The sequence below is a fragment of the Urocitellus parryii genome, chromosome 1, assembly GCF_045843805.1.
Source record: "Urocitellus parryii isolate mUroPar1 chromosome 1, mUroPar1.hap1, whole genome shotgun sequence".
Taxonomy (NCBI): domain Eukaryota; kingdom Metazoa; phylum Chordata; class Mammalia; order Rodentia; family Sciuridae; genus Urocitellus; species Urocitellus parryii.
Genome location: NC_135531.1, coordinates 2,070,485 through 2,087,371, shown reverse-complemented (window position 1 = coordinate 2,087,371; position 16,887 = coordinate 2,070,485). Strand labels below are relative to the sequence as shown.

General features: G+C 57.9%; 1 protein-coding gene across 1 annotated transcript in view; it reads left to right on the top strand.

Moving 5' to 3' along the window:
* Positions 1 to 9,272: 9,272 nt before the first annotated feature.
* The window catches only part of Slc6a3 (solute carrier family 6 member 3), a 37,255-nt gene continuing 29,640 nt past the window's right edge, over positions 9,273 to 16,887 (top strand). The window contains exons 1-2 of the mRNA XM_026380032.2: positions 9,273 to 9,558; positions 11,234 to 11,365. Coding sequence (XP_026235817.2) covers positions 9,273 to 9,558; positions 11,234 to 11,365 — 418 coding nt within the window. The remainder of the gene's footprint in view (positions 9,559 to 11,233; positions 11,366 to 16,887) is intronic.

Genomic DNA, 16,887 nt, shown 5'->3' with positions numbered 1-16,887 from the left:
TGGCACCTTCCACACCCACTGATGTCGTGCTTAGATTCTAAGATCCTTTGGGCCACTCCAGGTCCCTCACCTTCCCAGATACATTTTACCAACCAACTAGTCAGTTTCTTCACAAAAGCAAGTTAAAATTTTGGTTGGGATTGAGTTGCATCTATATTATTTGAGGGAGAATTGACACCTTAATAGTATCAAGCTTTTAATCATAAACATGATATGCATCTCTTTATTCGGGACTTTTTAAAGTTCAGGAATAGATTCTAGTTTTCTAGCGCACAGCCTCACACATACTTCATGCCTAAGCATTTTATTTTGAATGCCGATGTAAAAGAAATCATTTCCATCTTATTTACAATTGATAGCTGCTAGTATCTAGAAGTACCACTGGTTCTTTTCTTACCACTTGACCTACCTAAACTTGCTCATGAGTTCTAGAGTTATTTTGAAGATTCCTTAAGATTTTCTACAGAAGCGATTGTGAAATCCTGCCAGGAGGATCTTGTTACCATTTCGGCTTTCTTTGGTGTCTCTCTGGAGCAGGACCACAGCCAATGCAGTGGGACCTGCACCTCCGTCCTCCTCTCCTGGTGGTGAAGAGTGGCTTCCTGGCTGAGCATCTATGCTAGGGGACTTCCCACGTGTGTCCACGAGCATGGTCATCGCAGTGGGGCCCACTTCACAGTGGGTTGGCATATTTTGCACAAACACACAAGATATGGGTTCCACCGTGCCCCGTCTTCCAGTCAAGACCAGGGTGCTCAGGGGAGTTCCCTTGCTGTAGGGGACTTGCCACTTCCTGGGTCTTCAGGACCTGCTGAGCCCACGCTGCCCATGCTCCCCCACCCTAGGGAGTCCACATCCGCTCCGGAACTAACGGGTTTGCAGGCTGAAGAATGGCCAGCCGCAGGCTGCCCGGGAACACAGGGCCTTGGAGACAGTTTCTGTGGTGGCCCAGGAGCACTCTCCGTGGGAGGGAGAATGCAGCTTCAGAAGAACCTTCACTCTTACCCAAGTCTGAGTGTCTGTGCCCTGCGCTGCCCATGACACTGTGACCTCCAGAGAGCAGCAAGCCCAGGGGTTCTGCTAGGCTCCTGAGCTGGTGGCATCTGGTCACCTGGGCACATGACAGACTCGAAATGCTTGAACCCACCCAGACCTGCCAAGTCTGGGTCTCTGGGTAGGCCCAGCAACCCGTGTTGATGTGCCAGTGACCGCTTATCCATGAGGGCCCGGCCATGCTGAAGTCTGAGAGTCACCTGGGCCTGAAGCCTCCTGGGCAGCAGCGTGTGTCCCGGACCTGCCAGGCTGGGCGACTCCCCAGGATGCCCTCAGGAAGCCACAGGACACGGCGCAGCGGCACTCCCAGGTGTGCTGCACGTGGCCCAAGCGGCCCAGGGGGCATGGCGCTCCCTCCTGCACACGCAGTGGCCACATGCTGCAGGCTGCCTCTCCCTCCTGGTCATCTCGGCCAGCCCCAGGCCAGAGGACCCAGGGAGACTTCCCCAGCGCTGCCCCTCTCTGTCTTCCCACTCTAGCAAGCTCAAGGCATCTTGGAGCTTTCCATTCACTCCTTGCTCACAGCTTGACTCAGCACGTCAGTCCGGGTGGCCCCCGCACCCATGCCATGTGGAGGCTGCCTGCCAAGGTCTCTGGGAGACACAACCCCGCGGACGTGCCATCGCCTGAGTAGATGCAGCCACCACTGTCCTGGCTCCAGCAGGGGCCTGCACCTTAGGGTTGTCCCCAGAGTCAGGAAAGGTGCTCTCCAGCTCAGGAGAGAGCCGGGAGTTGGACTCTCCCCACGAGGCTTGTGCTTGCCTGCCAGCCTCCAAGATGAGCCTCACGGCCCAGCTCCCATCCTGGCAGTCCCCACAGGGGTCCAGTCGCAGCTTCCACCCTAAGGGCTTGCCTCCCCCCACCTACCACTGTGGGTCCTGCAGCCCCCAGCACATGTCACTAGACCATGAATTCCAGACTGGGAAAACAATGAGCCACCAACCCGCCAAACCCCATTTATCTGCAGACGGAACACGGCCCAGCTCCGAAGGGGTCACATGGCACATCGGAGCCCCGGGATTAGTGCCATTTCAGAGCTGGAGTCTGTCCTCATAGGTCCCCAGGTGGCTTTCTGAAGTTCAGACACCCAGTAGACAGCTGCAGCTCTCTGGTGGCCGGTGGAGACAGACTTGGCATTTGCGATGTCTGCGTGCAGCGGGGTCTTTCCCGGGTGCACCCAGCCCTCATTCTCAGGGTCTGGGTTGGTGAACTGGCTCAGACCCCTGGGCTGCATGAGGGGCCATGTCTCTGCTGCAGTGACAAGTGAGATATCCATCAGGGATTCTCATTCCTGCATATTAAGTAGACACCATGATTAAATAAGCAGCAAAGAGCAATGAAATGATCACAACGATACCAACTGACATAATAGTTGCTGTGTTTTAAGGTATCTGGTGGTGATTTTGGAAATGAATTAATGATAAAAAGAAAATTAATCCATGAAAAATATGCAATTATTATCTCAAGGGAAAACAAAAACTCCCAAGAAGGGAAATGAAGTCCAAGACAGTGTAGCTCAGTTTAAATAAAACACGCACCTCATCCAGAGCTCGGCCAGCACACGGACACCCAGGAGGGCCTGGAGGCAGAGGACTCAGCCGGGCTCTGAGGGGGTTTAAGGAGGGAGGGCGGCTTTGCCCAGAGCTGAGGAGCAGCAGGCACCACCGACTCTGCACACAGGAGCCTGCTCCTGCTGCCTGGGAGGCCAAAGCCCCTGAGCAGGGAGACCCACAGCTCAGTGACCACAAAGAATCTCCCACCTGCTGCCCTCTTTGGGCAGGTGGGGCTTCCCTGGACATGCTGTTCCATGTGGACAAGGGCAGTTGAGAAGTGCAGCCAGGCCAGCAGCCTTCTGGGACAGCCTCAGTGACATAAAATAGAACAGAGAAGAGCAGTGAGGTGACAGAGGACCCACTGCTGACAGTGCAGGACCAGGGCCACAGTGTTCTTGGTTGCCCTCAGCCTCTCTGCACCCTGAGGCAAGGGGCAGAGGCCCTCTCTGCAAAGCCTTGGTCTGCTGGTCATCTGGCACACGAGGACTCCTGGGGAAGAGTGTAGGAGGGTCCTGCCTTGGCTGGAGTCCACAGGGAGGGAGAAGGCCTCCTGGGTGGGCATGGGGAGACGCAGGGCAGCAGTGAGCTCTTGGGCCCACGTGGCCTCTAGGCCAGCTCCATCTCAGGGCCCTGCCACACAGGCCCTGCTCTACCTCAGGGACCTGGATCTGTGCCCCCCTCCCACCTTGGCAGTCCCTACAACCTGGACAGAAAGCCACTCCCACATAAGCCTGGACTGGGCAGCTCTAGTATCCCCTCATATGGCCAGGCCATGTCCCTTTCACAGCCCCGCCAGCCCCCCAGCTTCCCAGAGCCTTCCAGGCTCCAGTGAGACATCAGTGTCCAGCACCTGAGCTGGACTCCTGGAGGCCTCCTGAGGACACGGGTGCTCCAAGGCAAGCAGAGCCTGGTTTTCAGCAGTACAGCGCCACCATCGACCTTCCAGCCACACCGTTGATCCCAGACCCGGAGGGGCCAGGCTGGGAGGGTTGCGGCCATGGGCACTGTCCCCTTACTTCTAAGGAAAAGGTGGGTCCTTGGCTGGTGAGTCCCAGGGGGTTGTGATGGGGCCCATCCTGGGCTCATGTGAGGTGCCTCTCTGTCCCTGCAGTGTCACTGCTGAGAGTGTCCCCTGCCCTTGAACCTTTCCGGACGCCTAGAGCCCGCTCCTTTGTCCCACTCTGTCCCCTCCACGTCTTGTGGGTCCAGGTTAAATGCCTCAGATGGCTATGCTCCTGTGTCAGATGCCTGGTTCAAGGCACTGCCACCCTCAAAACCGCCCTTCCCCCACACCAGCTTGTTAGGCTCACTCCTCCTTGGGATGGACATGCCTTCCCCCAGTTCACATTTGAAGCCCTGATCCTGTCCCTCAGAGCGGGGCCTTGTTGGAGATGGAGATTCTACAGAAGAAACCAGGCTAAAATAAGGTCACTAGGATACCTTCACCCAACATTCTGGTGTCCCCATACAATGGGGAAATGGGAGGCGAACATGTGCAGGGGCAGCACCATGTGAAGGTGGAGCAGAGATCCGAAGATCCGGTGGTGCATCTGCCCTCCAAGGACCCAAAGATGGCAGCTCTGGGGGACACACCTGGAGCAAGTCCTTCCTGCAATCATTCCTCCCAGGACCCAGCCCTGCCCACACCTGGGTCTCAGCTTCTGGCCCCAGGACTGAGAGGATGAGTGCTGTCCAAGCCCCCACCCCTCCCCCATGGGTGGTCCTTTGTCATAGTGACCTGCCTCACTTACACATTGGTACAGTCTCTCCAGAGACCAACTCATCACCAACATGGTGCGACAGGTGGGCCCCCGGTCCTCTGGAGGTGAAGGAGAGCCTGGTGTCTGCAGCCCCAGCCTCCTGGGGGCTCCCGACAGCCTGGCTCTTGTGATTGGCTGATCCTGCACCTGGCTCTTTCTGTTCATCTGTCTTCACTTGAACTGCAGTAAAACCAGGAGAGGCTCACCCCTCCATTTGCTCAGCAGAACCCAGATCCTTTCCTGAAGCTCTGACAGAGCGAGTCTACCATTTCAGCCTCCCAGAAATCCTGAGGCTGTAACCCTGACACCAGCACCAGCCTATGCCCAGGCAGCCTTCTGGGTCAGGCGTGGAGTCAGCTTTGGGTCAGGTTGCAGGGCAACAGCATGAAGCTCCCCAGGGTGGACAGGACCCAAGGCTGGGGGCAGCCATGGGCAAGGCTGTGTTGGAAGTTCCATTCGGTAACATGGGCTCCCCTGGGGATGGTGGCTGGTCCCCAGCAAGGGGAGGTTGCTCTTAGAGCCAGCAGGAAGCAACTCTGCTCTGCAGCTCTGCCTGCTCCCGTCCAGTGCCCTGAGCTGACAGCAGCCACGGCAGCCATAACAAAGCCAGCTTGACATTTAGGGCAAAGTTCCAGACATGCAAAGGTCGGCCACTTAATCAGGTTTAATCAACTCATAACCAACCCCATTGGTCTACCTGTGCAAGCCCAGGGAGCCCTCCTGTTGCAGAGGATGGAGACACGCAAGCTCTTGCTCTTTGTCTTCTGTGGCCTGGCTGAGGGCCCAGCCCCCAGGGTTACTGTGCTCCAAGAACATCCAAAGCTCCTGTGTCCTGCTTCAAGCGATTGGAAGCCAGGTGCAGCGGGAGTGGAGGGCTCTGGGGGTGGGTGCTCTCTCTCAATCTGGGTGCAGGTGACACGGGCTCCCTTCATGCCACCCTGAGCTGCACCAGCGTGACTGGCATATTCTGTCTGCATGTGACGCATCAGTGGAAGAGGCTGCCCCCTTCCCATATATGCTCCCTCCTCCAAATGCCCTGGGAGGTCTGGGTCCTGGTCTGGCCCTTCTGCAGGGCTCATGATCCCTTCCCACGTGTGGCTTGGCTGTGTGTTTTGTGTGGCAGCTGCACATGACATCTACCCCATGTTCCTTACTTAAATGACCTCCCTTGATGATATGCAGAACCTCGTCCCTGGTGAGCATTTGTCTTCTTAGCCTGTTGGTTAGGCCCATCCTGGGCTCGCCCCTCCTCTGGAAGCTATTATTGACCATGCACAAGCAGAGGGGCCCCTCCCCTGGTGACGGTGGCACATCACTTCTCCACGTTTCAGGGACTGAAATGTGCCCTCCCAAAGGCAGGGGTGGAAATCCTATCCCCTTTGTGATGGTACTAGGAGGGGGATCTTCAGGATGAGGGTCTCCTGGGGTCCACCCTCAGGGACAGGATTTGTGCCCCAATAAAATAGGACCTGGGAAGCTTGGTCCCCGCTTGCCTGAGGAGTCACCAGAGAACACCCTGGAGCCCCAGGCAGCCCTTGGCAGGTGGCAGATCTGCAGTGCAGCCCGTGGCTCAGGACCCCTGCCTTAGTGCTGTGAGGAACAGAGGTTGTCCCCCCCCCGCCCCCCGTTCCCCGTGTCCCCCCACCCCCCACCTGTGACGTTTCTGTTCCAGCAGCCCTTGATGAACTGAGACAGAGCCCCTTCCTCCTGGTTTTCACGCAGCCTGGAGGAGCTGCTCGGGGGAGCTTCTCGCCTGGCCCCTGCCCTGTAGTTGGAAAGCTGTGGGGAGACAGTGGGACCTCAGGGTTGGGGGCACAGAGGGGAGGTGAGGAGCAAGAGCACTCTGGAGTCCAGGCACAAAGGGACACTGCGCTATGCAGCTCAGCAGCTCAGCGGGAGTGTGCAGGCTGAGGTGTGGGGAGAGCCCTCGGCAACCCTCTTTCAGTGACTCATATTGGGGAAAATAAAGGTGCACCTGGGGGGAAGGCCTGAGCTTTGGCCACCTACAGGGTGCAGGTGCAGAAGTGGGGCTGGGCACTCACCCTGGCACCTTCTCCATGCCTGGTGGTCCTGGGTCTTGCTTGGTGGCACTCCTCAGAGTCCTTTGGTTCCTGGAGCCGGGAGCTGGACCTCGACATCCAGGCTTTCGCCACCTGTCCTGGGAAATGTTTAGCAGGAGACTGATTGAGGCCCCTGGTGCCCATCCCTGCGCCCCTGCTTCGGGCCAAGAGCCAGGAGGCTGAGCTCCTGCCTGGTCATGAAAACTTGGCCTTACACTGGGGCCTGGCTGGGGGCCACAGGAGGATGAACCGCAGTAGGTGGGTGGAGGATCCGGACCTCACTTCCTAGGCCAGGGCACGTGGCCCGAAAGAGCCCTGCGGCAGGGTCCTGACCCCGGCAGGCAGGGCCCACGTCGCCCCTGAGGCTGGAGAAGCCAGCAGAAGACCACCTCCAGACCCAGCCACCCGACCGCAGGCGGCACCGCCTCCCAGAGAGGGAGTTGGAGATGTCAGCGCGAGGACCGGAGGGGCAGGCAGAAGGTTAGGGTGGGAGTCGCGGAGAATCAGGGTGGGGATCCGGAGAAGCGGAAGATTCGCTGGGGGTCGGCGTGGTGGGGCTGACCCTCAGCCGCTCCGTGGAGTTCCTGGCGTACCCGCGGCTCCCTCCCTTTGGTCTCCTGCTTCTCCGGGACCTGGCAGGACAGGTTAGCCCAGGAAGCCCCCAGGGCAGGCACCGGTGTGTGGGGCAGCACTGGGGGTGCCGGCGACGGTGGAAGGTAGACTCAGGCAACTCCTGCCTGACAGCCGCGGGTCTCCCAGAGACTCATCGGACCCAAAGGTGCACCCCTCTCCCACGCGTCCCAGGCTTCAGGACACGCCAGATCCAGGCGGTTCGATCTGCAGCCTGCGAGCGGTGGCAGCAGGCTCCTCCGGGCTATCAGTGCCCTGGAGGGGCGGGGGCGCCGCCCTAGCTTGTCCCCCGCCCACCCGGGGCGGGCGGGTGAGGAGGCGGAGCCAGGGCGGGGGCCCCGACGGCGGGCGGGGCGAGGCGGACCCCGCGACCAGATAAGAGCCCGGGGCTGCGGCCGCCCAGTGCGGTGGCGCTGAGCTGGAGTTTCCGCGGACCTACCTGCTGAGACCTGAACGAGCTGTAGCCGAGGGCCAGAGGCAGGTAAGGGCCGGGTCGCTCCCGGCACCGGCGGCCCCTAGCATCCTCCGGGCGGGCGCGCCTCTCACTCCACAGATCCCGAGCTGGGCCGCCGGGAGCCCAGCAGGGCGAGCGATGTCCGTCGGGGACTCCGCTACCAGGGGACAGAGCGGTCTGCGAAAGTCGCCACCAGTCGCGGGTGCCGAGCGCTGTCTGGCGGTGAAATGGGAGACCCTAAGGCCCTCCCCCCAGAGGGGACTTCCGCCCCGCCCGCGGAGTGCGGACCCGGTGGGCAGGCGCTGAGGTCGCCGGCTTCCCGGGACACGCGGCTGTCTGTGGTTGCGGCTGGGGCGCCCGCTCCGCCTCGAGGGACCTGACACACCTGGGGTCGGCGGAACTGGCCACGCGAACCCACGTCCCATCGAGGTGGTTGACTCCATCCGTGAGGTGGTTCATCTCCCGCGGTTTTTGTCCGATTTGTAAGATGGGGCCAGGACGCGGGTTGCGACTCCAAGCTCCCAGGCCACTTTGGCAGGGAACCACAGTGGGGAGGGGGGCGAACAGAGCCTATCATGGAGCTGCTTCCTGACCTGGGCAGCGGAAGAAGGAAAGATGCCGTCTCAGAGGCCACATTTTGCCCTCTTGGCTCAAGTCTGGCCTCTGATGGATCCTTCCCGATGCTGAGCACCACTTGGTGAGCAGGAGAGCCCTGGTGCGCCCACCTGCAAGGAACTAAAGGGGCTGCCTCTGTGCTATTCGCACCTCCCACCCTCCCCCAACTGTTGACCACTGCTGCAGTCCCACTGCTGCGCTGCACCCCCGTGGCTCTTCGAGAACCTGAGGGATGGGTCTGTCCCTGCAGGGAAGAGGCCACAGAGAAGTGGTGCACACAGTAACGTCTGTCAGGCGTCTGCTTTTGGGTGCAGGGGAAAGTTACCCCACTAGAGCGGTCACCCTGCTGCCCAGGCTTACTCAGTGTCTGTGCACAGTGGGAACAATGCTGAGGTCTGCAGGCTGTCCATGTGTCAGTGCTCAGCCCTCCTCCACTCTGCCCAGGGCTTTGCGGAAGTAATTGAGAGCCATTTCCCTCTTAAGGGGTTGTGTGGCAGCTGCCCCACCCTGGGTGAAGTCCTGCACCATCAATCCTCCGTGCAGCTCAGGTAGGGCACAGGAAGCCCTGGGCAGATAGACATGGAGAAGCCCCTGGGCACAGGTGGATATGGACTTTGAATAATACAGATGTTCTTTGAACAAGTGGTTGTAATTATTTTTTAAATGTTTAGTTAGTGTGGCTGTTTATATAAATTTTGCTCTTTGTTTTATTACCTGGTATAAAGAATGCATAATGCTGTTACAGAGACCTTCTATTGGCGCTCTTTAAGACTATGGGATGACTCCCTGGGAATGTGGAGAAGGGACAGAACATCTGTGCATGGTTATCAGAAAGCAAATTAAGCCTTGTGCTTGACAGGTGAGGGGTGGGGGAGGAGGCACATCAGCAGGTCTGTCTTAGGGTTTCCATGGCTGGTTCCCCCTGTGACCCCCAAAGAGATCTGGAGTCTCCACCTCTCCTGAGCACCATCATGTCATCCTAGGAGCTTGGAATGTGTTTGCTCCTTCCAAGGCAGCACAATTGCCTCAGGTCTCTGCTCTTGACGCACACTGTCAACCTGCTACCACACCAGTGCGTTTCTCTGTTTTTCATGTTGGCTGAAGACCAAGAGGAAAAAGCACAGAATCCCTAGGCTCCAGTCTTCCCATGAGTAAGAGCAAATGCTCCGTGGGACCCATGGCCCCCGTGGTGGCCCCGGCTAAGGAGCCCAATGCCATGGGCCCCAGGGACGTGGAACTCATCCTGGTCAAGGAGCAGAACGGGGTGCAGCTCACGAACTCCACGCTGATCAACCCACCACGGAGCCCTGAGGAGGCCCAGGAGCGGGAGACCTGGGGCAAGAAGATCGACTTTCTGCTCTCGGTCATCGGCTTTGCAGTGGACCTGGCCAATGTCTGGAGGTTCCCCTACCTATGCTACAAAAATGGTGGAGGTAAGTGCCATCTGGGGCCCGGTTCCTTCTGCCAGGTTGAGCCACAGGGCAGCAGGGAGCAGTGTTCTTAGGGAACACATGCTCACTGGCAAAATTATGCTCTCCTCCTGGTGGAGACAGGGCTGCTTCGTACCAGAGCATGAAGTCGTACAGGCTCTCCCAGGCGCAGGAGATGCAGTGCTGCAGGCTGTCCCAGGTGCAGGAGATGCAGCACTGCAGGCTGTTCGAGATGCAGGAGATGCAGTGGGTGCAGGCTCTCCAGGAGATATTGCGGGTGCAGGCTGTCCTGGGTGCAGGAGATGCAGTGCTGCAGGCTATCCCAGGTGCAGAAGATGCAGTGGGTGCCCGCTGTCCCAGATGCAAGCAGTGCAGCAGTGCAGGCTATCCCAGGTGCAGGAGATGCAGTGCTGCAGGCTCTCCTGGGCACAGGTGTAGGCTGTCCCAGGTGCAGGAGATGCAGCAGGTGCAGGCTGTCCCAGGTGCAGGAGATGCAGCAGGTGCACGCTGTCCCAGGCGCAGGAGATGCAGCTGGTGCAGGCTCTCCCGGGTGAGGAACACAGAGTCTGGTTCTGCTCTGCATCTTAACAGCTGAGAAAAACGAGGCCCAAAAAGAGGCAACCAGGAGGAAGTAGGTGGAGGCACCTTGGCCCTGTCCTCTGTTCCAGTGGTTGTTTTCACTTTGGAAAAATTCTCCAAGGGCCAAAAAATGGCTTGATAGTGTTTAAAAGTATGTAGAACTTGAACTTGGAGGGGCAGATGATGCCCTGAAATGGGGGCCTCCAGTGGCCCTGCCCTCACTTCTGGATTCATCCAGCCATAGACCCTTGACTGCATGGCACTCAGCAGGCTGGGATGGGGCAGGTCACCTGAAAAGTTCCCTTGAGCAGCCAAGTCAAGGGGCGCTCCTCCCCATGCGTCCCCGTTGGGGGCCGTCCCCTGGCCTCCCTGCTTGGATCCTCCAGACATAGGAAGGGCAGGGCAAGACTTCTTGAGGAAGTCTTGAAGATGTCCATCTTGAAGACAGAAGCCCAAGGCCTGAGCAGTAAGTGTCCCAAGACGGAGCCGAGGGGTCTCCACACCTCTCCACGGGCCAGAAGGGAGCCGTGGCAAAGCCCTCCCTTACAGAGGTCAGCCTGGGGGGGAGTAAGAGGGACTTAGGAGGCCTGCACAGGGCCCAGGCCTTCGAGGGGGAGATAGAGGGCATAGGTGCAGGGAACCAGGCCCACCCGAGGGGTCCTGGCCCCTGGGCAGCTCCTGGCAGCAAGGACCTCAGCGGTGGCCTGTGGTAGAGGCAGACTCCGAGTGCCAGGCCCTGGGGAGGGTCAGGGGGTGCTGGGGCCAGATCTTGAAAGGTAAATGGATCTGGACCAGGGAGGGGCCAGGCCTGCAGTGGGAGCCAAACCAAGAGTGGGCAGGGCTGTCCGGCTCTGCCATAGGTTTGATGTCATCGTGTGGGTTGGGGGTGAACAGGGATTCTGGAGGGACATATTGAGGCACTGGAAATAGTGGGCAACAGGTGTGGAGGCAGGCTGTCCACCATATCTGAGACTCGATCCTCATTTGTACCCAGAAAGGCCACTGGGTACAAATGGCCACGCTCAGTCTGGGACAGTGAGAGCCCAGAGGAAGCCAAGCAGCCCCTTCCACACCGCAGCCAAGGCGTGTGTGTCCACAGGTGCCTTCCTGGTGCCCTACCTGCTCTTCATGGTCATTGCTGGGATGCCGCTCTTCTACATGGAGCTAGCCCTTGGGCAGTTCAACAGGGAAGGGGCTGCCGGCGTCTGGAAGATCTGCCCCATCCTGAAAGGTAAGGTGCAGAGACCTGTCCTTTTGCCCTGACACAGCGCAGAGAGTGGTGCAGACTGCAGCAGAGGCTTGAGGCTTTCAGAGCAGGCTGTCCAGTGTGCGTGTGCGGTCCTGCCTTGCTGAGGCCCGTAGGCAGTTCACCCACCTTCTAAGCTGGTCCTGCGCTGAAGTTCCGCCATGACCAAGGACTGGCGGTCCCCGGGGAGGCTCCTGCGGTTCTTCAGCAGGGTTATCTTGTCAGGGTGCTGAAATGGTAGTAATCTAGAACACCCACCTGTCAATCTGCCACCTCTCATCTATCCATGAGCCATCTGTCTGTCATCTGTCTCATCTGTCTATCATCTCCTATCATCTTCATCTGGTCACTCTCTGTGATTCCCCAGCTATCTTGACCCATGTCAATCATCTTTCTTGCTGTCTATCATCTATCCATTGGTATCTATCTGTTTATCATCAGTCTGCTTTTTCACCTGTCCTTCAAGCCTGCTGATGCAGGCCACAGCACCATGAGGCACACACCCCGTGTTGACCCCAGGTGGCCCAACAGCTCACTCGTCCCCAGAAGATCCCTGGAGGGACACCCTGCTGTCTCTCTGTGCTGGAGATACACTCTGAGGGTCAGAGGGCTTGAGTAATTTGTCCAGGATGAGCAGAGCAGGACTCCATCCCAGACCTGTCCAGCCCCCCAGCCAGGCCCCAGGGCTACACAGTCCCTGCTCCAGGCCTACCTCCTGGCACGTGGGTCTACGTGGCTTTGAGGACATTCCTCCAGGAGACACAGGAGAGGTGCCCCTCAGACAGTTGGCACTCACTCAGAAAATGACCCTTGAAGGGCCAGTGTTTGGATTTTCTCAGAAGGTCTTGAAGACCTGGTGTGTGTGGAAGAGAGCAGAAGTCTCCAGGAATGTGCCGCCAGTACCCAGGCGTCCATATCCAGGACCAGTGGATACTGCTGTCCTAGGGCAAGTCTGCCCGGAGGACAGGATTGCCCTCTTGGCAGCAGAAATGCTAAGACAGCCAGGCACGCTGGCTCTTCCGGGCAGTAGGCTGCCTTCCTTCCTAACACCCCAGTGGTCAGTGATTTTCTCCTGGGCTAAGTGATTCTCTGGACCACGCCACAAGGAAGCTACGTAGAGAGTCTTCCCTCCCACCACCGCCCACAATAGCCCACGAGTGAGGCAGACACTCCTGGGGCGCAAGGCGGTGCTGGGCATTCCCTGGGATCCGAAGGCAGGAGTCGAAGTCCAGAGCTGCCCACGGTGCGTCTGCACCCTCCTCCCCTGTTGGAGCAGTGTGGCCAGTAACCGAAGGTGCTGGACTCTAGAAATGCATGCTCTGGGCATTGATGTGCTGCCCGGGAACTGCACAGCACCGTTTCTCCAGGTGAGCTGACTGACGGGACCTGGTGCACAGGAAGTGATGGTGACCTCCCAGGGTCTGCCCAGCAATGCCAAGGACATTGCTCCCGAGGCTGTGGTGGTGGCCTGATGGGCTTTAGGTGGCATCTGAGAGCCTAGAGCCCGAGAGTGCTGACTCAGCAGTGGGGCTCCCCACCTCAAGTGGGGGAGGTGCCAGGACCGGGTGCTGCCCTGTGTGCTGTGGCCATGCCAAACGGTGCTTTGTGGACTTTGAGCACTCACCTCTGCGTATCTGGAGTACGTCCTAAGTTCCTACTTGACATGGCCAGTGCCCCACTCCCTGCAAGGAGCTGAGTGCCCACTCAAACTAAATTCAGCTCTCTACAGGCAGGGACTGGCAGAGGGACGGCAGGGAGGAGGCCATTCTCCCTGAGGCTGGGTTGGCAGAGGAAATATGTTTTCTATCTGAACGTCACACCACGAGAATATTCTCCAACAAAACTGCCAGAGTGGATTTTTATTTTGAAGCCTATAAAATAAGCATTTTCCAAGGACTTCCTTCAGAGCACTTGGTGACCCTGATGACTTGTCTGGGGTTGCTAGAGGACATCTGACTTCAGCAGGCATGGCTGTCCACACCCTGTCTTGGGAAACAGAGATCACAGGTGTGAGAACACGGAGGGAGGGAGACCGTGGCAGGGCGGTAATCGACTCCATCCCAGCTGCCCCCAAGGGCCATGCTGGGGCCAAGGGCGCCCAGGAAGACGCGCATGCACCCTCAGAGCGGCAGCTCAGCAGAGCCTCTTTCCCACAGTGTGACCTGTGATGGGGAGATGGGCTGCTGAGGCAGGCTGCCCGCTCTGGTATCTGTGCAGCCGTGGAAAGTTCAATGAATTGATGCAAGAAAAAAAAATGGTTTTTCCAAGAAGAAAGACCTTTAGTAGTTTAAGGCCAACCCAACTAAAATCCCAGAAAGCAACTGCCCTTTCGTTTGGCTGATGGTTGGTGAGAGGGTGTGGTGGGCCTCACAGCAGGTTAGGCAGAGCCTTCTCCCACGTCCCCTGGGTGTATGCTTCTCCTTCCTCGAGGTCTTCTCTTAGGTCTGGTTAATAACCCTGGGTACGTTTTTGTGTCTCATTAAATAGGAGTGCCACCTGGCAAATAAGGCCACAGTTAAAGTGCCCCCAAAATAATTTTTGGAGCTAACAGTCATTCAGGTCATCCTGGGTGGATGATTGACGTGTCTGGGTAGCCCTGGGAGCTGCCCCTGCTCCTAACCAGGAGCTGAGCTCCACTTTGAAAGCCAGATGGTGAAGTCCGAAGAGCCCAGCTGTCTGAGGCCGTGAGTCATGGTGGTCCCTCTGCAGTCTCCCAGGCCCGAGGGAAAGCAGCTAGAGGCTCAGGGGGCCTCCAGCACTGCGGCTTGCCTGGTCCGCCCTGGAGAAGAACGTCTGCAAACCTCCGGCTCTTCCCTCTCCCTTCCCTCCATCTCTCCCTCTCCTTCCCATTCTCTCCACATGTCTCTGTCCTGCCCAGCGACTCCGTAGGGACTGTAGGTGGTGCCCCATCATGGAGTGCGCTCTCCAGCCGGACTCCTGCAGGGTGTCTGTGATACTGTCCTACAGCCAGCTGTGGGTGCTCGAGGAGCGCTGGTTCCTGTGGGTGGGGAAAGGTGCCCATGGCTCTCCTGGGGACTCCTTGCCCGGGTTAGCGGGAAGCCCCCTTTCAGGTTATGTGCTTAGTGCCAAGGACAGACTGTGCTGTGGGAAATCACCTTGTTGTATTGCACGTAAAAGGATCATCGCGTTTTGCAGTCGGTAATGTTTTAGTGTGACTGATCAAACTCATCCTCGTTCTGAAAAAGAATTCAAAGTGGCTCAAAGGAAACAACAGAATACACACAAGGTTAACATGAAGAAATACTAAGAAAATAGAAGTCTAAGAAAATTGGTAGTGAGAGCTGAGACTGGCGTCCACGTCTGTCACTGAGTGCCCAGGAAAGGAAGCGCCCTGGCTTCTCCGTTCCTCCAGAGGAGGACTGCCCCCGGCTCAGGGGAGACGGAAACCATTGGCACTAAGTGGAGCCTCACTGTGCTGTCCTCCTCACACAGCACCCGGATGTGGCTGCAGTGGGGCACGTGGCTTCCCCATGGCTGGGTCTTCCATGGCATTAAGGAAGAGCTGCAGCGAGGTTCCTGGGCTGGTGAGGCTGCCTGTCAGGGGCCCAGTCTGCCTTCTTGATGTGCAGAGCTCAGTGTGACCAGAGGAGCAGTCAACACTTGCAACCACCCTCCTGGGCAGCCGTTTTCTCCCCAGGCACCTGGGCTGCTGGACAAGGCCCTCCCGTGTGCTGTGTTGCTGACCACACAAGCCCATTTGCTTGGTGAGCTGATTTGTTCCTCTCCTGTGAAGGGGGGTGCTCCTGCCCCTCTGCTGTGAAGCCCAGAACTCTCCCACACAGCAGTGGCCCTGGAATGACCCAGGACAAAGTCAGCCCTCCCTTGGCACAGCAGACTTGGATGCACCTTAGTGTGTGATCAGAGCTCCTTTGAGTTCCTCAGGTTCCAAGCTGAGGACTTGGGATTCAAAGTTTTAACCATGAAAACATTGAAAAGCCAGCTGCAGGTGCCTTTTGGAACATCTTGGCTTCCTGGCAACACAGCTGCCCAACATGGCTGCCTGGGCCGTCTTCTCTAGCAGAACCCAGCCTTTCTACAGAGCTCAGGGGACAGAGCTGTGTGTAAATGACTCGTCACTGACCAGTTCCACTCTGGAGAAGCCTTCCTAAGTGGACATTCAGGTTTTGTCTGACTGCTCTGAGCACACTTCCCAAGGGGGTTATCTGCATTCCTGATCCTGGTTTAAAACAATAAGTTACACTTCCTGGATCTTTGCTGATGGGATAGGAAGAGAACTTGAACATGGTGCCTTATCAGGAGAGCAACCTCCCCGAGTGTGTAACCATGGGAAGAACCCCACGCCATTCCCTGAAAAAGGCACCCCGAAGGTAGGCCCTCCCCTGCAAGCCATCAGACAGGCACCCCACAGGTTTTCAGGACCTCAATTAAAGTTGCAGACCCGCCCACCATGTGCACAGTGCTGAGAAGGAAAGCCGAGGAGCACGGGGAGCCAGCCAGACTGGCAAGAACACAACTGGCTTGTCCAGCATCCTTTAGGACCAGCCCTTGACCCATGCAGAGGCCTTCCAGCCACCAGAACACCTGCCCACCATCAGGTTGACCCCATTCTGTGGACTGCTCACAACTGAGCTCTGCTTACCTCACCAGGAACCCCCACCAAGTGGAGGATCCCAAATTCTAGATTCTGTGATCCTGGAAAGAGCGTGTGACAGGCCTGTCTGTCTCTGGGTGGCCTCAGATCTTCATGCATGGCCCTGGGTGATCCTAGGAAACTCCCCATGGTCCTAACATTCCGTGGTGGTGCTTGATGACCTCATGTGGCCCCGTGAGGTCCTAGGAGGCCTGGATGGTCATACATGAACCTGGGAGACCGGATGGTCAGGCCTGGCCTGGGTGATGGCAAATAGCCCCAGATGACCCTGCTTACCCTGGGTAGTCTCAGGGAAAGGTATGGGTGCCTGTGGGTGGTCACAGGTGGCCTTGGGTACGTCTGGGTAACCTCATGGGCAAGGATGAGCACAGATGGCTGCAAGCCACCCTGTGACTACGGTGTCCCTGGTTAATCATGGAGCGTGCTGGGTGCCCTTAGTGGTCCTTGGGCCTGGGTTGCTATGGATGGTCATGGAGGACCCCAATTGTCCTCTGATGACACTGAGCATTCGTGGGTGACCTTTGATGGCCTAATTGGCATGGGCATCTCAAGATGGCCCAGGATGGTACTGTGGCCATGAGTGACTTAGATGATGGTGACAGTTTTATGTAGACAGAGTCGCCCCTTATAACCCTGGGTTATGTTCTCTTGGGTGACCCAGAGTAGCCCCCACATGTCCCTGGATGAGCCTGAGTGGCTGTGATGGCAATGGATGGTCCCCACTTGCCCTGTGTGGCTGTGGGTGACCTTGATGTGCCTAGGTGGCCCTGGATGATCTAGAGTGGCCCCAGATGCTGGGTGTCCTTAGCTAGCCCTAAGGGTCCCTGCGGGTACCAGGGTGGTCTCATGTACCCTGGGTGGCCCTTAGAGACCT